This window comes from Molossus molossus, unplaced genomic scaffold (assembly GCF_014108415.1).
Source record: "Molossus molossus isolate mMolMol1 unplaced genomic scaffold, mMolMol1.p scaffold_m16_p_11, whole genome shotgun sequence".
In the NCBI taxonomy this organism is placed as follows: domain Eukaryota; kingdom Metazoa; phylum Chordata; class Mammalia; order Chiroptera; family Molossidae; genus Molossus; species Molossus molossus.
In genome coordinates, this window is record NW_023425346.1 from 55,851,203 (window position 1) to 55,874,274 (window position 23,072).

Genomic DNA, 23,072 nt, shown 5'->3' on the forward strand with positions numbered 1-23,072 from the left:
TATTCCATATTCTACCATCTGGGGGCTCATAGCCCATCATACAAAAGAGAACAAGTCAAACAAGTCATACTGGGTCAGAGGCTGCTGTCTTTTTAGCCTAATTTACCCATAAATTGCTTACCATGAACCATGCTCATCTTTGAAAATGAAGGACTATGGAATCTTCTGTTAAAAACACTTCTGAGCAGTAAAACTAAAGACAAGTAGGCAGAAGGAAGAGACAAGAGGCCATAGTGATCTACAAACCAGTCCATTCCCCACTTTGAGAGTTTGCATGGGCACTCTTCAACATGACTGAAAAAAATCTTTTCAGACTTGTGTCCCCTAGAATCTGAAATGTGATCAGGGTTTATTTTGTAAATAATTGGAGTGGTAGTAGAATCACTTCCTTCCTGTTACTACTCTCAACCCTATTTTATAGTGTAAGCACATTAGCAAATTTATTTTGTGCTATTAGGCAGGCATAGTGTTAGGATGTAAGATAAGATTATCTCATTCAACCTTCATAACAAGCCTATGGAGTACTATTATTAACTCCATTTTAGAGGGGAGGAAATTGAAACTTGAAGAGGTCAAGTAACTTGCCCAAGATCTTGTCTCTAGCAGGTATTAGAAGTAGAATTGAACCCAAGCCATCTGATTCCAGGACTCTCAGTGTTGATAAATGCATCACACCATCTGACCTATAAATGGTAAAATGCAATAAACACTCATTACAATTGGTCCATCATAAATTATTCTTGACTTCAAGTAAATGGCAATTTATAACACTAAATGAATCAAGTTGTCAAGTTTTGTTGTGCATGTTTTTCAAATTACGGATACTGCCCTGGCCCATCTGGCTCAGTGGTTAGAGCATCAGCCCAAGGACCAATGAGTCGCAGGTTCAATTCTGGTCAAGGGCACATACCTCGGTTGTGGTTTGTCCCCGACCCTGGTTGTGTGGGAGGCGGCCACTCGATGTGTCCTTTTCACGTTGATGTTTCTCCACACACCCCACACTCCATCTGAACAAAAGTGGGAAAATGTCCTTGGGTGAGGATAAAAAATAATAATAAATAAATAATGGATACTTTGGGAGCTGCAGAGTGTTACCAGTTACTGTCAAAAGCCTTCTAATAGTATTTTAAACTTTAAGGATGTTGGGAAAACTAATTATCCACATTCTGTCTCTTCTTTGCAATTAAAGTCTTTTTATTAAAACATTTCAATGTATTTTTTCATTTGGCAGTTTTAATTAGTTCGTAATTTTCCAGCATAAAGAAACTTAATGTCGAAAGAAATCCTCAAAAGTGCTACCTAAAGACTAAGGTGTTTGTTTTCTTTTTTAAAAACTTTATTTTTCTCCTTTAAGACTCCAGAAAGTTTCCTCATAAAGCTGACTTCCGTTCTGGAAATGATTTTTGTTTCCAGTCATGCTGAGAATACATTTCTTTCATCCCTTTTCTCTCTCTCTCTCTCTCTCTCTCTCTCTCTCTCTCTCTCTCTCTCTCTCCCTTCCTCCCTCCCTCCGTCCCTCCCTTCCTCCCTCCTTTTGCTTTCTTGGTAGTAGCGGGGAGGAAGGAGGGGGTGGGCACAGGAAAGAGGGTAAAAGAGAAAAAAGAAAAAGAATCGCATGCCACTGTGTCTGAATATATCCTCTGCTTTGTAGATATTCCCATCTGAGCTGCACTTTTGCCTTTTTATTTCTGTTTTTGGACACCTTTTTTTTATCATCCAGCCAACTGGAATAGACAAAGCACAGTTGGTGCCCTGAGCGACAGAACTCTGGTAGGGGGCTGGCTGTAAATTGACGTGGCATGGAAATTCTCCGCTAAATTGTAGCAGCTTGCATGTTTCTGCTAAGATCAAGCCCAGCCTCTGGGAGCTGTAGCTCAATCGTGATGGGCTCAACCACCGTACAGAAAAATGGATAGAAAAAGTCTTCAGCTCCTTTCTTTGGACTCAAACGTTTTCTTTTTGAGTATCTATGGTTTAGCTGAAAAAATCAAAGCAGTTAAGTCTATAACTTTCTTTTTGCAGCTTAAACAACAGAATTTGCTGCTCTCCCTCCCCTGTCCTGCAATTTAATTCCTTACAGATTTTGCCATGGGGTGCGGACTTAGAAAGCTAGAAGACCCTGATGATAGCAGCCCTGGAAAAATATTTTCTACTCTGAAGAGACCGCAAGTGGAAACAAAGACAGAATTTGCTTACGAATATGTATTGCTGGATTTTACTTTACAAGGTACTTTTTCCTTCTATTTTATTTGTTAAATGAAATGTTTGAAAGATAAGGGACTGCTAGTTTTTTTAAGTGTTGGTTTGTGAATTTTTAAAGTGTTCTTCATAATCAGATTATATAATCAAACAACAATGCTTTGTCTCTTAATTATATATTGAAAGATTTTGTTTGCTTCATTTTTTATAACATGACTCACGTGTACTTTATAAAATTAGAAAAACTGCTTAGAAATATGTCCTTCATTTTTAAATCAAATGCTTATTTGTAGAAGGGTACATGAAAAATGTTTGATTTCCTGGCCAGATAGCTATAGCCTTAATGACAGTTTGTGTTTTGAAAAACATCTGAGGCACAAGGAGGTAGCCTGGAGGAAAACTACATCGTGTGGAAGAGTATTTGCTAAGCCAATTCTGAGGTGTCCAGCTATGTTTCATGTGGTGATTGTGCTACTTAATGGATATTTTTGACCAAACTAAACTTGAAATTTGAGCATACAGTAAAAAAGAAGAAAAGTTAGTCTTTTGTAAGACACTTCCTTTGCTTGGTGCCCGGTCCCTAACAGAGAAACTCCCTGTTCCAGAAAGTTGGAGACACAAATAAACAAGCCCAGATGGCAGCCCTGTGGAAGGGACCAAGGCGACTCGACAGCTCAGACACTTTGCCTCACTTCTCTCAGAAACTTAAGAGTAACTGTGCAGCTGCATAGATAACACGGAGTTGTTAAAAAGCAGAACTGTGTCTTTAATAATGCGATACTACACATGAACTGTAGACTGTCTTGCTTGCTGTTAGAATTTCCAGATAACAGTATTTTAAGTTCTTATTACAAAGTTATACTTTTCATTTTAAAAAGGCACACACTTTATCAGTGGAGAGGAAGTTTATACTAAGCATATTATCACATTGGATATTATCTTAATTTCTTTTCAACTTAAACACAAATTCTCCATTTTTTGCTCTGCTCTGGGAACAGTGCATCTTTGTGCGAGAAGCAGGAGCAGCCCATTTTTCTTTGTCAAACACTGAGCTGGCCAGCAAGCAAACTCCCTTCCAGAGACACGCACAAATCTGCACGTCTACTTGTAACACAGCCACATTTTTATTTTTATCTAAGGCTAAGGCTACCAAAGAAAAAAACGTTGGTATTCTTAATTTTCTTTTTACCTATGGAAGTTAAAAGTCGATGAAGATAATGGTGATCAGAGAAGTAACAAATTATATGAATTGTTGTTACACTTTTCCAAAAACCATTATTTGAGAACATTTCTGTGATGTGGTGCTGTTCTCTCCATTGATTGTCCTTGTTGATTATTTTTGAGGACTAGTTTCTGTAAATCCATAGGACACAAACACACATTCTCCTTAAACCTAAAACCTCATCTATTCATAAACTTGAGGCCAGAGCCATTTTGATCTGCACTTTAAGATTGGCTGCACAATCCCCCATAAGATCTTAGGGCTTAAAGTCATTTGAAATGTTTTTCTGACTTACTTCCTCCCCACAAGGTTAAAAATCTCATGCACATCAGTATAAATGTAGTCATCCTTAAATCGGAAAGATCTACAGCACTTTTTAGAAGTCATTTTGGTTTTGTTATTATGAGAAGTCCTTCTCTCTGTGAAAGGAATATAATTTCTACCTTCCACACTAGGTGTTTGGAGGAGGTAACAGTTTATTACACTGTGTATAAAGTGTAAGTATGGGCACAGTTTGCAGATGTTAACACACAAAACAGGCACATATTTAAAGTTGTACCTGGTTCCTGTTTAGTCCAGGTGCCTCGCCTCCTGGTGTCCCTGTTCTTTCCAGTTATCCTCATGTTTTTGTTTTGTTTTGTTGTCTTTGACTCAGAAGCCAAAACTCTGCATCAGCCCAGCTCCACAAACCACTTTCCTCTCTCTCCTCTGACCTCCACCCGCCACTCCGGCATACAGAGGAGTCAAAGGGAGCTTGAAGCCTGCCGCCTGACATGTGGCACTGGCCGTTCTGTCCTGGGCTCCCGTAAGGGTGCTGAACAGTGGCTCCTCCTGCCTCTCAGAGGCCACTGTGCAGTGAGCAACCTTTCAGGAAACAAAGTGGTCTGGTGACAGCTGTGTGTGCTCATGATGAGCCTGTCTGTTACCGTGTCTTCCTCTGTTTTTCCAAACCCAGACACGAGACAGAGAGTTAAGTCCCAGTGGGGCAAGAGGAAGGGACTCTGAAATTTCCCATGCTTTGTTATGGGGGCTATAGTTATCTTGAAAAACTTATTTATTTTCCATTCAGTTACATTCTGCGCGCTCTCTCTCTCTCTCTCTCGCTCTCTTTCTCTCTCTCTCTCTCTCTCCCTCTCTCTCTCTCTCTCTCTCTTTCTCTCTCTCTCTCTCTCCTTGAAAAGGTACCTGTCACTTTAGTAAGCACTTAATAAAAGTTAATTATTATTATACCTGCTGGTTTTATGCCAGGTCTACCAACTGCACCAGTGAGATTTCAGTATATTTTTTGTGATAAATTTTTTTGTTTATTGTATAATAATCTATATGTGTGTATTTCTCAGTGTGAGTGTGCTAAATATAATTTATTAATGAAAAGTTAAATTAACTCTGCAAATTATCCAAAAAGGTTAGTTTACCTCCCTGTACAATCCTAGAAAACAATCTAAATAATAATAGTCTTGCCCTGGCCAGTTTGGCTCAGCGGTTGGAGCATCAGCCCGCGGTCCAGAGAGTCCCGGTTTCAGTTCCCACTAAGGGCACTTACCTTGGTTGCAGTTTGTCCCTGGCCCCAGTTGGGGTTGTGCAGGAGGCGGCCACTTGATGTGTCCCTTTCACGTCGATGTTTCTCTCTCTTTCTCTTTCCCTCTTTCTCTTTCTCCCTCCCTCCTACTCTGTCTGAACAAAAATGGAAAAATGTCCTCGGGTGAGGATAAAAATAAATAAATAAATGTCTTAAGAATTTTTAGAACATGTATAGCTGTATGACTAAAAATAGTTTCTACAGCCCTGGCCGGTTTGGCTCAGTGGTTAGAGCGTCGGCCTGCGGTCCTGAGAGACCTGGGTTCGGTTCCCGCTAAGGGCACATACCTCGGTTGCAGTTTGTCCCCGGCCCTGGTCGGCAGCCACTCGATATGTTCCTTTCACATCGATGTTTCTCTCTCTCTCTCTGTTCCTCTCTCTCCCTCCCACTCTACGTGAACAAAAAATGGAAAAATGTCCTCGGGTGAGGATAAAAAAAAAAAAATAGTTTCTACAATACAAAAACCCAACAGAAGGACAAATTGTAGGTTCCTTTTTGAATTTCTAGTAGAATTATGTAAAATATATTAAGTAAAATTTTGCTGGCCTCTAGCTTGCTTCCCTATTATTAGAACAAGAAGCTCTAGTTGTCTCTTATCATCACTGTTAACAGCAATAAATACATATAATGTATATATTCTGTAGAAAATGCCAATGAGTATTGGAAATACAAAGAGGAATAAGACATGGTTTCTGCCCTCAAGTATTTCATATTCTAATTGGTCAGTCTGGACAAGATCATTAACTCCTCAAGGTTAGGAACTATATCTTAACCTTCGTATCCCCTGTGTCTAGCACAGAGTTTGACACATGACCAATGGCCAATGAGTTGTGTTGAATTAATGAATGAAAAACCGCAATACAAGATAGAAGAGGTGTCAGAAGAAAGAAAAGTCAGTTTTGCATTTAATTAGTTAGAACTCGAACTAGGACTTTAACTGACCCTGAAGAAAAAATAGGGCTTAGACAATAGAATACTCAAGGTTGAGGCACGTTCAAGGGCTACTGAATAGAGCAATAAGCTAAGGGGAGGTTTTGTAGGAGAGAAGCAGAAAATAAGTTGGAAACAGAATATGGAATGCTCCGACTAGGCTAAGGAATGATTCCTCGGTTCATCCGAGGAATAGACAGCTGTAAAGGCTTTTGAACAAGTAGTTGATAGATACAGAGAAGTGTTTTGAGAAGATTCGTGTGTGTTTGCAATGGGGAGACATGGGAGGGGGGAGAAAAGTTAGAAGACTGCTTGTAGTGGTCAAGGCTAACCAAGGAGGACCTGCACGTGAGGGGTAGCAGTAAGGATGGAATGCAAGGGGTAAATATAGCAGACATTACGAAGGAGGAACTTAGCCTGTGGGATATGAAGGGACAGAAAGAATGAGGCATCCACACAACTTCCTGGTTCTGAGCATGAGTAACTGTGGAAATCATGATGCCTCTCACAGCAGGCGGGGCGTCCCGAAGAGTCCACGTGTGGTGAAGAGAATTCCATTACAGGATGCTGCATGGAGGCGGCCGGGGAACATCCCGCTAGAGACGCTTACGGATGCAAGGCTGGGAATGATTTCCAGGAGGAAGTGAAATAGATGAAGTCTTAAAAAGAGGGAATATGGGCAGAGCACAAGTGTCTTGAGCTAAGCGTCAGGTATATTTAGCCATACTGAGGACAACTGAACAAAAACGGCACAGAGTGAATGGAGAGCATCAGAGAACACAAGGAAAGGGAGTGGGGAGGTTTAAAACAAGAAGTGATCGGTGCTTTTAAATATTAGACAATTCTCAAGAAGAATGAAGATGCAACACTGAAGAGAACACACTAAAAAATCAACAAGCGGCCCTGGCCGGTTGCTCAGTGGTTAGAGCATTGGCCCACAGACCAAAGAGTTGCAGGTTCAGTTCCGGCCAAGGGCATGTACCTCAGTTGCAGTTCGGCCCTGGCCCTGGTCGGGGTCATGCGGGAGGCAACCAGTCAATGTGTCTCTCTCCCTTTCCCTCCCTCCCTCCCACTCTATCTGTAGATAGAAAAATGTTCTTGGGTGAGGATTTAAAAAAAAAGTCAACAAGTGATGAATGAAGGATCAGAAATGAGGGGAGGGAGTGAGGGGAAAGGAAGGAAGGAAGAAAGGGAGAGAGGGAGGGAGGGTCCTGATATATTTTTTATTTCTGTCTGCATCTAATAAGTTTCTGGGCATTTCCTCAAGCGGTAAAAAGATTATCATATGTGCAGTGTTACATAAAAATAAATTAATAATGCCCTGGTTAGTTTGGCTCAGCAGTTAGAGCATCGGCCCACGGACCAGAGGGTTCGGGTTCGGTTCCCGCTGGGGGCATGTACCTCGGTTGCAGTTTGTCCCCGGCCCAGTTGCGGTCATGTGGGTGGCAACCACTTGATGTGTCTCTCTCACATCAATGTTTCTCCTTCTCTCTTCCCCCCTCTCTCCCTCCTGCTCTATCTGAAAATAAATGCAAAAATATCCTCAGGTGAGGATAAAAGAAAAAGAAATTAATAATAAAAAATGACTAAATTTACTCAAGCTGCAACATCATCTCTATCATGGTGTCTAGCCTAAATTTCTACCAGGTGATAAAACTATGTAAGGAGTCCCATTTTGTTTGAAATGGTGAGATATTTTGGTTTAGAAAAAAATAATAAAACCTCACAAATTCAGACTATTATGGAAGAGAAAGATCCCATTCTAAACTGAAGGAAGAGAAAATCTCTGCCCTGGCCGGTTTGGCTCAGTGGTTGGAGCGTCGGCCTGCGGTCCTGAGAGACCCGGGTTCGGTTCCTGCTAAGGGCACGTACCTCGGTTGCAGTTTGTCCCCGGCCCTGGTTGGTCGTGCGGGTGGCAGCCACTCGATGTGTCCCTTCACATCGATGTTTCTCTCTGTCTCTCTGTTCGTCTCTCTCCCTCCCACTCTACCTGAACAAAAAAATGGGAAAATGCCCTCGGGTGAGGATGAAAAAAAAAAAAAAGAAAAATCTCTGATAATAGCATATAGTTGACCCACTTAAGTAAACATTGATTTTGGGAGAAAATGCATATACATTTCTATTGGCAATCTACATTATATTGGATTTTATGTATGCTTCTTATATGTGGTTGGACAGATATTCATTGTTTGAACTAATACTTAGTGAGCACGCACAGAGCTGAGAGCTGGGCTACAAAGGTAAATAGAGCCTAGTCTCTGTGCTCTGTGAACTCGCATCCCGAGCATCCTACTGAGAGACACCAATTTGTGAGCATTTAGTTACAACACATGCACCACACGCGGGCGTACAGGCTCTGCTAGAGGTGTGAGGGCTGCAGACGCAGAAAGAAGAGCACCTCCCCCTGCTTGGCAGGACGCAGAAAGACTCCTTTAAAGAAGTACCACCTCCTCTGAGATCTAAAGAATGAGTGGGACTTAAACAAAGGTTTGTATCCAGAATATATAAAATATAACTGCAAATAAATCAGTAAGGAAAAGACAACCCAGTGGGAAATGGACAAGGAACCCGGACATGCCGTTCACAAAACAGAAAACCCAAATGGCCAATAGACATACAAAACTGTGCTCGGCCTTGTTAATAATCAGACAAATAGATGTTAAAACCACAGTGAGATACCACTACAAATCATTCAAAATGGCTAAAATTTTTAAAGTCTTCTAACATTAGGTGTTGGTAATTGGTGTGATCATGTCAGAAAAATGCTTTGGCATTATCCAGTTAGTTGAACATATACCCAACAGAAATGTGGGCACATGTGCAGCCTGGGGCACATACAAGAATGTTCATAGAAGCATCATTTGTAATAACCCAGAAGTGTGAACAACTCAGAAATCCAGGAACAAGAGACAGTAAAAGTAAACCACGGTATACTCACACAGCGGAACACTACCCTGCAGAAATCAGCAGACTTCTTCTGCAAAGGGCCGAAGAGTAAGTCGTTTAGGCTCTGCAGGCCATGTGGTCTTTGCCACAACTACTCACTCATCCCTGCCGTTGTTAACTTAGTCGTATGAGACCAAGCAGGCCATGAGCAGTACTCTGCTGACTTCTACTAGGCTGCAATGGAAATGAAGGAACTACAACTACACACGCTTCACCGGATGAACCTCAGAAACATAGCATGGAGTGAGAAACAGACACAACGTACATACCATACGATTCCATTTATATAAAGCTCAATAAATTAGCAAAACTGAACCATAGTGTTCGAGGCTGCGTACTTGGACAGTAAACTGGAAAGAACAGAAGGAAGTGAGGACCATCAGCGTTCTAGTGGTGCCGAGAGGGAGAGGAGTTGTTACTGGAAAGGCTGAAAGGGAAGCTTCTGGAGTGCCCGTCATTTTCTGATTGTTGAATGGATGGTGGCTGCCCAAGTGTTGGCAGTTTTGTGCATTTTGTATGTTACATTTCTACCCCCACCTAAAAAATTTAAAAAGGTTTTAAAAACAACTGAGTAGTCCTGGCCAGTGTGGCTCAGTTGGTTGGGTGTTGTCCCATGCACTGAAGGTCAACAGTTTGATTCCCGGTTGGGGTACATGCCCAGGTTCTCTCTGTCTCTCTGTCTCTCTCTCTCTCTGGCTCTCTCTCTCCTTTTCCCTTCCTCTCTCTCTAAAAAATCAATTAAAACATATTTTTTTTTAAAAAAGAAGACTGAGTAGCCCTGGCTGGTTTTGCTCAGCGGTTAGAGCGTTGGCCTGTGGTCCGGAGAGACCTGGGTTCAGTTCCCGCTAAGGGCACGTACCTCGGTTGCAGTTTGTCCCTGGCCCTGGTTGGTCATGCAAGTGGCAGCCACTTGATGTGACCCTTTCACATCGATGTTTCTCTCTCTTCCTCCCTCTCTATCTGAACAAAATATGGGAAAGTGTCCTCGGGTGAGGATAAAAGAAAAAAAAAAGACTGAGTAGGAAGTTGGGTTAAGGCAAACAAGGCTGGAAGACAAGATGTACAGACTGAGAAATGAGAGAAAGTTTTAGGGTTGTCTGGGAACTCCAAACAAAGCAGAGTGGATGGATGGCATGGCTGGTTTTGCTCAGCAGTTAGAGCATCAGCCTGTGGTCCAGAGAGACCCGGGTTCAGTTCCCGCTAAGGGCACGTACCTCAGTTGCCATTTGTCCCCGGCCGTGGTTGGGGTCATGCGGGAGGCAGCCACTTGATGTGTCCATTTCACGTCAATGTCTCTCTCTCTCTCCCTCCCTCCCTCCCTCCCACTCTATCTGAACAAAAATGGAAAAATGTCCTCGGGTAAGGATTTAAAAAAAAGATTAGACATGTATAGCCATATTCATTGAATTGCAGTCAGCAATAAATCTTTGAAAACTGAAAAAAAATTAGGCATGTAAAACATTTCACATAGTGTCTGACACAAAATATGCACTTGGTATATGTTACTTATTATTTTTTACTTTGATTGCTAGATAGAATATGGAGATTGACAGTCTGTTCCCTTTTGAAAATATAAAATTTCTCGCCATTGTTTGCACATTGTATTTTCATCTGAGGAAAAATATTTCATAAATATTTCAAAAATACATACTAATGTTCAGAAATAAATTGGTGGAAAGAACATATATAAGTCATGGACTATTTTCAGAGTTACATCATCAGCAAAGCTTTTGGCTCTGAACAAGTTCTTAACTTTATACTGGAATGTAACTTTCTCTGCTTTTAAAAGTTGGTGCAAAGGAACATTTAAAGGTCTATTCATTATTTTATTTTAGAAACTATAAGGATAAATATAGATGATTGCTTAACCTCCAGCATGTTTTGATTTTAATAATAAAAATCCACTTTGCATTTGTCTAGTTTTCAAAGCAAATTACAAAATGCTTTCTTTCCATCGGTTCTTCACAATAGCCTTGTAAAGTATAATAAAGCTTTTATAAATCATGTAGCATTAATTTAACAGTAACCAACCCCACCCATTAATGCTATAAACAACACCATTTGTTCCTTCTCCCAACCAACTGAAAAAGAAGGATGATGGGGAGGGAGCTAAGAGTAAGATGGTTTGCAGCTGCTGCTAACCACCGGTGCTGTTCAAATTCTAGCCAAAACAACCGCCACCACCCCCCTAATTTCCTGTGTTTAAAAAGTAATAGAGCCTCTGATATCACTGCCCCAGTGGAAGGACATCCAATCAAAGGCTTGGCCTCCGACATGGAGCCCCTCGCGGGAGACGTAACTGTTCACTCTGGTGAGCGCTGATTCAAGTCCCTCCGTCCGTGCGCCCCCAGCCCTTCTCGGGGGCTCCAAACTGAATCGGCCTTCCTGTCTCATTTCAGCAAGTATAACCCATTAGTAAGAATCAAGGGAGCCCCACCCGAGTGGCCCAGTTGGTTGAGCGTCCTCCCACGCACAGGTTACCGGTTCAATTCTGAGGTCAGGGTGCATACCTGGGTGTCCGATCCCAGTGGGTGTGCAGGAGGCAGCCCACAGATGTTTCTCTCTCTCCCTCTCGCTTCCTCTCTCTGAAATCAGTAAAAACATTAAAAAAAAAAAAAAGGGAATTACATGGAGGACAGTTCTCCACAAAATTCCCAATTTATTTTTCCTCTTCTTGTTCCTGGGTTTAACTTTCTCAACTGATGTTGGCAGGTTTAAAGCAAGTCCCCATGTAGGATAAGAACAGTTTGTTAATGGAGTGAACCACAGCCCCCCATTACCATCATTTCCTGTCCCCATGAATGAGGAAGACTTGGATCCCTTTTCTGTGTCCTAGGATGCTGATGTCTACGAGGTCTAAGTGGCCTGGCCGACCCGGGAAGGCTCTGGTCTGCAGAATCCCAGAGGTGGCCCCGAGCACAAGCACAAACCCAGACAGGAGCCATATTTTAGCCATCAGACAGATCTCCCTTGGTGGGTAGAGTGTTAAAATATTGAATTAACTGCCATTTTTTAAAATGGAAAGATATTATATAAGAATTAGGCTTCTGGGCCCTGGCCGGTTTGGCTCAGCGGTTAGAGCGTCGGCCTGTGGTCCTGAGAGACCCGGGTTCGGTTCCCGCTAAGGGGCATGTACCTCGGTTGCAGTTTGTCCCTGGCCCTGGTCGGTTGTGCGGGTGGCAGCCACTCGATGTGTCCCTTTCACATCGATGTTTCTCTCTCTCTCTGTTCCTCTCTCTCCCTCCCACTCTACCTGAACAGAAAATGGAGGAATGCCCTCCGGTGAGGATTAAAAAAAAAAAGAATTAGGCTTCTGGGGTTATGTGAAAATTATAAGATCAAATGACACTGGGCCCCCATACCCATAAGGCAGCATTCGGCTGGAGCTGTTGCACTCTTTGAATGAGGTTTTGAGTTTTCTCCGGGTCCCACAGCCTCGTCCAGCACAGCTCCCTTCTTTGTTTTATCAGCCTGGTTGGCACCTTTGGGCTTTTGAGTCCATGGTAGTCAACAGGGTAGATGGGTATGAGATAGGGACCCCTGATCTGTGGTGTGAGCCAGGGACTCCTAATCTGCGTGTGAGTTACAGTTTCAGAGCAGGAGTTAGGAACCCCTGATCTAGAGTGTGAGTTAGGGGCCTTGATAAGAGTTCTACAGAGTGGGAGCCAGGCCTGTTTTTGGAATAAACCCAAATATTCTCCAGGAAGAAGATGTTTTAAACCAGCAATGACTTATCTCTGAGGACAACTTCATTTGAAACAATCTTTCTCAGAGCTGGGCCACCCAACAGACAGGAACATCTCTGATGTTTGATGTTTACTCTATACTAGGCACTGGGCTCATTCATGTTTCACAGTTACTGTCAAAGCAAGTCTATGAAGTTAACACAGTTATTTATCCATGTCTCAGAGAGGTACAGACTTGTTTCAAATCACATGCCTAGTAAATGGCATAACCAGGATTTGAACCCAGGCAATTTGCTTCTAGAACTAATGCTCTTCGTGAGAAAAGTGTGTTCTCTCTCTAAACAGGGGAGAGGACCTTATCTGACAAAGCACTCACTACGTGCCAGATACCTTCTAGGAACAATGTCAATTCATTTAACCCTCCTAACAACCGGCTAAGATAGATTCTATTCTTACTTTCACTTTGCAAATGAGGAAACTGAGGCACGTGGATACAAAAGTGCCTTGCTAGTCAGCGGCAGAGCTAGGCTTTGCAGCCGGACAGTATGGTCCTGGAGTCTGTTCTCTAGGGCCCTGCTCCTCTGGGGCTCTGTTAGGAGAATGTGTAAATATCATGTCCAATTTTTCATGCAGTTGTTTGTGTTGTTTTTTTTATCCTCACTAGAGGACATTTTTCCATTTTTTATTCAGATAGAGTGAGAAGGAGAGAGAGGAAGAGAGAAAGAGAGAGAGAAACATAGACGTGAAAGGGATACATCAAGTGGTGCCACTCGCACGACCCAACCAGGGCCGGGGACAAACTGCAACCGAGGTACATGCCCTGAGTGGGAACCGAACCCGGGCCTCTCCAGACCGCAGGCCGATGCTCTAACCGCTGAGCCAAACCAGCCAGGGCATGCAGTTAGTTTTTAAATGAGTATTTCTTAAGCACTTACCGTAATTGGCATGTCTGTGCTAAGTGCTATTAATCAAAAGACACAGACCTCCAGATAGAACATTCACACTTGGGACAGTTAAATAATTAACTAAAGCACTGGGTAAAACAAACATGAACTTTACATATGTTTCTTAAGATATGTTTATTAGTACTAATGTACATTTTTTTTTCTCCCTTTATAAATGTTCTGGCTTTCTGAGTTTGTAATCCTCCAGAAAGTTTGTGTGTGTACGCGCGCATGTGTGTGTTTCGTGCATTAACATTTCTTTTGCATTGTTTCAAGAAATAACCTTCCTTTACTGAGAGTGCAAGGGGCTGTGGATTACGCCAGAAAAACTGGATTTATTCCACTGACACAAAATTTCTCTGACATTGCCAGACAATGAGATGTTCCTTAGAAATGCATTCTCCACCTGAACAGGGACCTCCCCGAGCACCAGTTCTGTCTTAGCTATTTCCTTGGCGATTGTTTTCAACGTGTTAGAGAACTCTGCCTTTGAACACCATGTTCTGAAATAATACAGTGGAGGGAATGACTTTCCATAGCATCAGTTCATGAAGTGTAGAAGGCCCTTTACGTGCCCCAGACTGTAGTTTTTATAGTTCTTTTACCTAGTTTATAATTCCTTTTATTCCCTCTAATGTCATCTTTGCTACTATCATTATGTCCCTGCTACTTCTAATCCAGTGGGTCTCCAAACCTACACCAAATGACTTGGCATTGAACATGAAATACTTTTAAGTTGTACACACAGACAAAATTAGATAACATTGAATCACATAGAAAGTTATGTGCTATTCATTTCTTTTAAGCCTTCCAATCAGTTTAGAGTTAATATGTCTTTAACACCGCTCTCTAATGATTAATTTCCCTTTTCATCAAAGAGCAGAGCTATTGCGCAGAGTCTTTGGCAGATAACAGTATCTAGCTAGAATCTAGTAAGTGTTTTCTTTCATTGTATTTATTTGTGTGGTGGTTGATTCTGTTTTTGTGGCTATATGAGAGATAAATTCTTTTTGAAATACATTTCAGTTTATTACCAATGCACCAACAACTATGACTTCCTATTTTCTTATTGATTAGTAATTTTATTTTAACTATCATAAGCATTTTCAGGTGTACAGCAGTGGCATTAAGTGCATATACATTGAGCCCTGGCTGGTTTGGCTCAGCAGTTAGAGCGATGGCCTGCGGTCCAGAGAGACCCGGGTTCGGTTCCTGCTAAGGGCACATACTTCGGTTGTAGTTTGTCCCTGGCCCTGGTTGGTCGTGTGGGTGGCAGCCACTCGATGTGTCCCTTTCACGTCGATGTTTCTTTTTTTCTCTCTCTTCCTCTCTCTCCCTCCCCCTCTGTCTGAACAAAAAATGGGGGAAAAAAAAAAAAGTACATACACATTGTTGTGCAACCATTACCACCATCCATCTCCAGACAACATGTCATTTTTAATGATGAAGGTGGTATTATAGAACTCAAATAGTCAAGTACAGTTGACTTCTGTACAACACTGGGGTTAGGGGTGCTGACCCCCACACTCATACGGTCAAAATATCCATGTATAACTTTTGACTACCAAAAAACTTAACTATTAATAGCCTACTATTGACCAAAAACCTTACCAGTAGCATAAACAGTCAATAACATATATTTTGTACATTATAGGCACTATATACTGTACTCTTACAATTAAAGTAAGCTAGAGAAAAGAAAACATCATTAGGAAGAAAAAATACATTTATAGTATTTACTGGAAAAAAAAATCCACACATAAGTGGACCCGTGAAGTTCACACCTGTGTTGTTCAAGGGTCAACTGTAATATTACTAACTGCTGAGCATCAGGTGAAAATATAGAATAATTGAAATATTCTAAATTATTCTATATTTAATAATAGTCTATGTTTAAGTACCTCTTTGAATTCATTAAATGCCTTCTACGTGTTGGCCTCTGCCCTGCTCTCTCTGGCAAAGAGACAAGACCGTGCTGTGAACTCTGACCCGGCTCCCGGAGAGGGCACTTCCCACCTCCAAGTTCATGATTTCTGGGGGTTCCTTCTGATCAAAGCAGCCAGAGTAGACTGGCTGAGACAGTACAGAACCAAGTGCGTGGAGAAGCGGGGCCAGCAAGGTCCAGGAGCCCCCAGGCCCTGCGTTCTCTGAGCCACCGTCCGCTCCAACTTTCTCTCCAGATTCCACAGGGACACGGGGACACGGAGCTAATTCCGCCCATGGAGCTCCGCCTCTTATTGCTTTTCACCTAATTTGCAAATGTGGTTTTGTTTTGTTTTTCATTGTAATATCATTAACTTGAGGAACATAAAGTGGGGCCGGAAGTGAGTTTGACTTTTAACTCTACCTGGTTGGATTCTCACAAGGTCCTTGACACCTTCACTTTTGTGATCAAAAGAATAACAGTCGCACAGCAATGCCTGTGTGTTCCTTCCCGGTCATGTCTCCCTCCTTTAGGGCCTAGATGACCTGACAACTGTTCCTGAGTTTGTTGACCTAACTTTTTTTATTTCCACTAGCTCACCCTGATGACTTTTCTGCCTTTCTACAATAATTTCACCACTTAGTTCCCTTGATAAATAGTATTTCCAGCTTAACATAATGACCTAGGAAAACGGTAGGCAAAGAAAGAGAAATAAGGTAGGTTTCTTGTCCCTAAGGAGTTCTCAGCCAGCAGCAGAGACAAACATATGAACAAGTAACTCGAACGCAGCCTGATACACGCAGCGGTGGAAGGCACAGCACAGAGTGACTAACTCCGGCTCGGAGCAGGGGAGGAAATGAGGCCTGGAGTCACGAAACAGTGTGCAGCTTCGGGGACCAGTAGCCAGGGCCTGCAAGCCAGACATACAAGGAGGAAGGAGGACGAGAGTGGCGCCTGAAAAGCAGGCAGAGGACAGACGATGAGGAATCTTTTGTATCACGTGAAAGCATTTCCCCTTTCAACAATAAGCCGTGAGATTCATTAGGAACTGAAATTTTCTTTAAAATTTTGTAGGACTCGTATATAGTTCTAAAAATAAGTAGGTTATGTTTGATTCCTGGTCTTAATAGTTTATTCTATCTGGTGGGTTTTTTCGTTCCTTTGTTTGGAAATCAGTGTTGGTAGTGAAAACACTGAAAAATAGTAAAACCAAATGACTCACAGAGTGATTGCCACACACCAGGTAGAACTGGGTCATTTCACAATGAAGCCCAGCTATTTCTTCAAAGTCTAGGATCATTCTCTGTTTTTATTCCTATTAATAATCATGAAGAAAATATAGGATGAATCAATTAGTTTAAATCCAAAAGACGATGAAAATTTAAGGAAATGGATTCATCTTGGTTTATATCACTTTTCTATTCAGTGCTATACTTTCATTTGAGAAGTTGGCATGAATTCACTCAGATGGTGGATTTCTGTTCCATCGCATGGATGTTAATGTAAGAGGAGGAGAGGATTTCCTCTGACCCTTCTTCCTTCTCTGCTTCTTAACCTCCTTCCTGTGTCCGGGCCATTAGCAGCAGTGCTTTGCTGGATGTCACTGACCACGCGGACATCAGCCAACAGCCAGCACCTGCCCATACCTGCATTCGTATGTGTTGTTACTAAGAGATACTCAAACTGCAGATCTGTTTCTAGATATTAATTCTTGATTGTTTTCCAGAAAATGAGAAATAATGTTACAGAAAGCTTTTTCTTAAATTAATACTGCTGGAACACTAAGAACATTTTCCCAAGTAACACAACCCATTCCTTTGACTAAAAACTACAGATTGTACTATTGTGTAGTTTCTAAAGATGTACCCTGCTTCAAAGGGATGGTTAAGTTGTATATCCATTTTACATTTACATTTCCTATGCATTTAGAATTCTTACTTATTGAAAGAATTTCTGGATACCTTTACTTTTTCAATTCCTTTACTCAAACCTTTATATAAGAAATCATATTTTTAGCTTCCCAGAGAAACAAAACATGGTGGCTTAGCCCTGGCCAGGTGGCTCAGTTGGTTGGAGCATCATCCCATACACCAAAAGGTTGTGGTTTGATCTCCAGTCTAAACTCATAGGAGAGACAACCAGTTGATATTTCTCTCTCACATCTATGTTTCTCTCTCCCTCCCTCCCTCTAAAATCACGATAGTTTAGAAATGTAATTGGAAATGACAATTCTTACTTAACAGATATCATTTCTCCCATTTTTAATTTTTAGATTCTTAAGAAAGTATGCATCTCATCTGGTTCAGAATCATAAAAACAATTGGCTTTTCAACTTAATATTGTTTCTCTTGTGTGTGTCTTCAATATCTATTAATGGAAATACAGTCAAATGAAATCCTAACAAAGCTGCCTTAATTGAAAAAAAAACATATAAGGCATTATATTTTTTTTATTTAAGACATATTGGTAATATTATATATCTACCAGCTCATGAGGTTTCTGCTGCTTTTTTCTGAAATTTAGAAAGTATATAATCATGTTGGTTTAACTTTATCTGAGATTAAATCATATGGCCGTGTTTTCTATTCATTAGTATTATCACACATAGATAGAAATAATGCATAATTCAATTTCATGAATGTGCAGATTTCTCTTTGCATTTGATATTTCAGCTTCACCAAACCCAGAAGTCATCAAGATAAATTCAATTCCAGATATAGTAACAAAAGTGGAAGATTACTACCTTAAAGGCTATATTGTTGGGGCGATTCATCCTGTCCTACAACCTGTGTGGCAGCGAAAACACCTACCTGCAAGTTACCTCTACAGGGTGGTGCTATGGCGCTTGAAATTAAGGTACGCCCGCTGCTCAAGAAAGCAGTCAGGCTCTGAAGCTGTTGAACGGCTGTTTTCTTTGGCGACAAGAACAGAGTGTTTGAACTAAGTGACAGAAATAAAGGATAAGTAGGGGTTGGGTTTAAGGCACATTTTCCGCTTGTACCTGATTGGGGAAAGGAAACTTCCGTTTTCTCCCTTACAAGTCCTCGTTGATTTTAGCCCCTTGCAGACAAACAGATCCTAGGTGAGGATGTTAGTGAACTGAGGGAGAGGGAAGTGGGCTGGAGAAGCCCCTCGGAGCTCCAGCGCCGGCAGCAAGTGCAGGTGGAAGTTAGCTACACGTCCTCGAGCGTAGAACCTAGTCCACTTTCTCGGAGCATTTTCTGAACTGTCCTATGTTGTTTTCTTAACAGTGACAACAGAAACTATCTCTACCTTCTAAAACTTTAACTTCGGAAAGGTCTAAATGCCAAGTTCTCACAAATTGGGTAAAACACTTATCAGCTTTTTCCAAAATATAGGATGTAAAAGCCATCTATTCTTTTTAACTTTTTGAAATAGCTGCTTTTCCAAACAATACTGCAACCATTTTTGCCAGCTGAGCTTGTAAGTCTGAAAGTTTTCAAATACTGTTGCTCCTTCCCACGAAGAATGAAAACTCCAGACCAATTTTCTTTGATTAACACATTACATTTTTTAAACCACTCCAGCTATATCAAAACCATCTCAAAGACAGGGTAAAAACTGTGTTTTCTCTTTACAGTAATGGACTTTAATAATCAACTATTCTAACTATGAAAGGGCTAAGCAGAGAAGAAAAAATGAAATAAGAAGAAAACAGAAAAACTGAAGAAGGAAAAAAAGTTTTTAAAAACTTCTAGGTGTGCTTTCAAGGGACACTGTCTTTATGGAGTAACTGCCCACTGGTCGGAGTCTGAGAAGGCGCATACAGGCTGCGGCCTTCATCAGACGCTTACTAGTTAAAGCTAAACATGCCATCTCATCACACAGTAGTGACACATTTTCTAATTACAAACTTTATAAGCCATGTATACATTATTTTTTTCTCTTTTAGCATTTCTTACCATGGATTTAGTAGGAATAAGATTAGGAATAAGTAAGGGGTAAAGACGACAAAAATAGAAAAAGGAAAAATACAGCATATTTATCTGCATTTGAATAAGATTTTTACTTGTGCTTTTGTATAATAATGAGGTACAATAGTAATCTAATATCATTTCTCATAACTTTTGTTAAAACATCAGATATGAAATTTTTCTTCCATATTAAATTAGAAATTAAATCAATAGAAATTTAAATTAAGAATTTTAAGTTAATAAAAGTGACTGTGTTTCTGGTACTTTGGCATAAGAAGACAACCATTAGGTTTGAGATAACAACAGAGAAATTATTTCCTTGACCTTATTTGTGAGTTGCTCACTCATTGGAGGTGAGCATATTAGCTTAAATTCAGCAATTGGCTTCTAACCATGAACATATTCTCTGTTACAGCGCGAAGCACTCAGCAGTACCCAGTGGACAAAGACGCCCACGACTTGTGATTGAGGAATGTCCTCTAACTTATGAGACACAAACAAATGATGTAGCAAAAGAACTGATAGAAAAGGTACTAAATGTATATGTTTATTTGTGGGATATTGCGAAATATTTGGTATTTCTTCTTCATCAGTTTCCTTTCTTGTTTTAAAAAGAACAAGGATCCCTGGACAGTTTGGCTCAGCAGTTAGAGCATCGGCCTGCAGGCCAATGGGTGTCAGTTTGATTCCAGCCAAGGGCTCACATCTCAGTTGTGGTTTGTCCCGGGCCCTGGTCTGGGTCGTGTGGGAGGCAACCAGTCAGATGTGTCTCTCTCACATCGATGTTTCTCTCTCTCCTTCTCTCTCCCTCCCACCCACCCTATCTGAATTAAGAAAGAAAGAAAGAAAGAAAGAAAGAGAGAGAGAGAGAGAGAGAGAGAGAGAGAGAAAGAGAGAGAGAAAGAAAGAAAGAAAGAAAGAAAGAAAGAAAGAAAGAAAGAAAGAAAGAAAGAAAGAAAGAAAGAAAGAAAGAAAGAAAGAGAAAGAGAAAGAGAGAGAGGGGGAGGGAGGGAGGGAGGGAGGACAAGAAAATAATAGGTAACTTATTCTACCAGAATTTAAAACATATTGAAGCACATATACCAAATTGCAGAGAGTTAAAAACAAAATACAGGCAAGGAAACAATGAAAATGCCAGAAATAAATTTATACCTATAGAAGTTTTATAACAAACCTGAACAAATAAAAGAGGGGCCCTGGCCAGTTTGACTCTGTGGTTAGAGCATCAGCCTGTGGACCAGAGAATCCCAGGTTTGGTTCCTGCTAAGGGCATGTACCTGGCCCTGGTTGGGGTCGTGTGGGTGGCAACCAGTCGATGTGTCTCTCTCACATCGATGTTGCTCTTCCTCTCTTTTTCCCCCTCTTTCCCTCCTGCTCTATCTAAAGATAAATGCAAAACATGTCTTCAGGTGAAGATAAAAAAAAAGACGGAACAACCATTGCTTAGTAAGAACTATATCCTTAGGAAAGTGTGCAACTATCCTATAGGAAATACATGCCACACATTTTAAATGAGCTAAAGAGATAATTTTTTAAGTATAAAAAAATTGGAAAGAAAATAAGAGTAGAATAAATTTATAATTTATTCAATAATAAATGTATTAAGGACTTTGAGTTTAGTTCTATATAAATATAGCATATACTAGGAAAACTGCACTTTAAAAAAAAAGAATCTGGGGAAATCTGCAACAAAAGTATCCTATGGGAACTTGGTTTCAGAATATATATGAAAAGAATACAAATGCATCAAGGTGAGGTCAAGTCTTGAGTGGACAGACAGAATCCACGAACAGCGAATACAAAAGGAAACACAAACAACAAAGAAATATTTGGCAAAAGGTTCAGCCTAACTTATCATTTTTAATGTACATAAAAACTGAAAATAAATACCTCACCAACATTAATTGAGAAATTAAATTTAAGAAAAATTAATATATCGCAGCTGACATTGTAATACATTAGTAACGTGTTCTTGAATATCAATTTGGTCATAAAAATTATAAATCTTGTTTTATCTCATGACTCAGTAATTTCTTCTTTAGGAATCTATTCTAAAAAATTAATTGAGAAGGGAAAAGGTCATTTCTATACAAAGATATTTTAAACAATAGTGAGTCAGGGGCCAAGTTCTCATTAACGGGGAAACTGAGGCGGCAATGCTATATCAATACAATGGACTATTTTACGGTTATTAAACATGACAACTCTATTGACTGTCAATCGAGACAACATAACCTAATTGAAACTTAAATGAAAAACTGAACACTATATGTATAGTGATTAAAATGAAGAAAACATTGACAAGTATTCTTTTTTTTTTTTATCCTCACCCGAGGACATTTTTTCCATTTTTTGTTCAGGTAGAGTGGGGGGCGGGGGGGAGAGGGGAACAGAGAGAGAGAGAAAGAGAAACATCAATGTGAAAGGGACACATCGAGTGGCTGCCACCCGCATGACCAACCAGGGCCGGGGACAAACTGCAACCGAGGTACATGCCCTTAGCGGGAACCGAACCCGGGTCTCTCAGGACCGCAGGCCCACGCTCTAACCGCTGAGCCAAACCAGCCAGGGCTTGACAAGTATTCTCAACTGAAGGTATTTTATGCTCGTTTTCTTTTTAGTTGCACTGACATATTTGTAAGGTTTTAGCTTTTATTTAAATGAATACAACCAAAGATCTAAGGCATTCCCTTTTCAGTAAGAAACTGTAGGGCTTGTTCCGTTTCTAGTATTGTCCCTAAGCTGTGAATGGCTGTGGGAGTACCTGTGGTCTGTGTACAGCCAGTGGTCGCTGCTAAGGATATTTCCTATCTCGGTATAAACTCGATGAGATTTTCAGGAACAGTCTTTGAGCCTAGATTTTTATAAACAAGGTACACGTACTGTTTACTACTACAATTCTGGGAAATTTTAATTTTTTTTTTTCTGGGAATATGTCCACTCCAGAAAATTTGTTTTTAAACAAAAATATAACTACTCATTTAGTCTTAATAGATTACCATCAGAGCTCTTGTTTTGCATTTGACTTCCTGGAGACAGTTAAAGATCTATTTAAACAGGAAAGTACTGTTATTTCAGCAATTAGAGTAATGGGGCTATTTCATAGAGAGAAAAGCTTCAGGAAACATAGTGCATGAAATATTTGAACATTGCCCCGTGCATGAGTAAGAGCAATACGTGAACGCCAAATGTTAGTTTTGAACGACTGCCTTATATAGAGAGTTGACTGTTGAACAGCTAGGTTTTAAGTCATTTTAACATATCAATGGTTGCTCTATTTGTAAAATTAGGTTTACACATGTTTTCCCAGGATTTTTAAATAAAGATAACATTGGAAAATATCAATCTTCCAACTTAAAAAATGGAAAAGACTAATTAATACAGTCTCTTTGTTACCAGACTTTTCCAGATAAAACTTTCTAATAGAAAAAGGTGTCTGCACGTTTTCAACCAAATCACTTAGTAAGGCCCAGAGAGAACACTGGCAGTGATGAGTCTGTGCCCACCTGCAGAATGCCAGGTAAAGGATGCTTCCCTGCCACCTCCCTCTCCTCTCCCAGGACACCTGATGCAAAGGACAACTTGTGATTATTTGTAAGGCTTCATGCATCGTTACAGTGTCAGTGTGCTAAGGTATAGGAGTAAATAAATGATAGGAGTAAATAAATGACTATGTGTCCACATAGTCCTTTATCCTCGCTCACACA

At 40.6% G+C, this 23,072-nt stretch overlaps 1 protein-coding gene across 1 annotated transcript in view; it reads left to right on the forward strand.

Moving 5' to 3' along the window:
• Positions 1 to 1,629: 1,629 nt before the first annotated feature.
• The window catches only part of RFTN2 (raftlin family member 2), a 57,818-nt gene continuing 36,375 nt past the window's right edge, over positions 1,630 to 23,072 (forward strand). Inside the window, exons 1-3 of the mRNA XM_036254544.1 lie at positions 1,630 to 2,227; positions 18,103 to 18,286; positions 19,781 to 19,895. Coding sequence (XP_036110437.1) covers positions 2,089 to 2,227; positions 18,103 to 18,286; positions 19,781 to 19,895 — 438 coding nt within the window. The 5' untranslated portion in view covers positions 1,630 to 2,088. The remainder of the gene's footprint in view (positions 2,228 to 18,102; positions 18,287 to 19,780; positions 19,896 to 23,072) is intronic.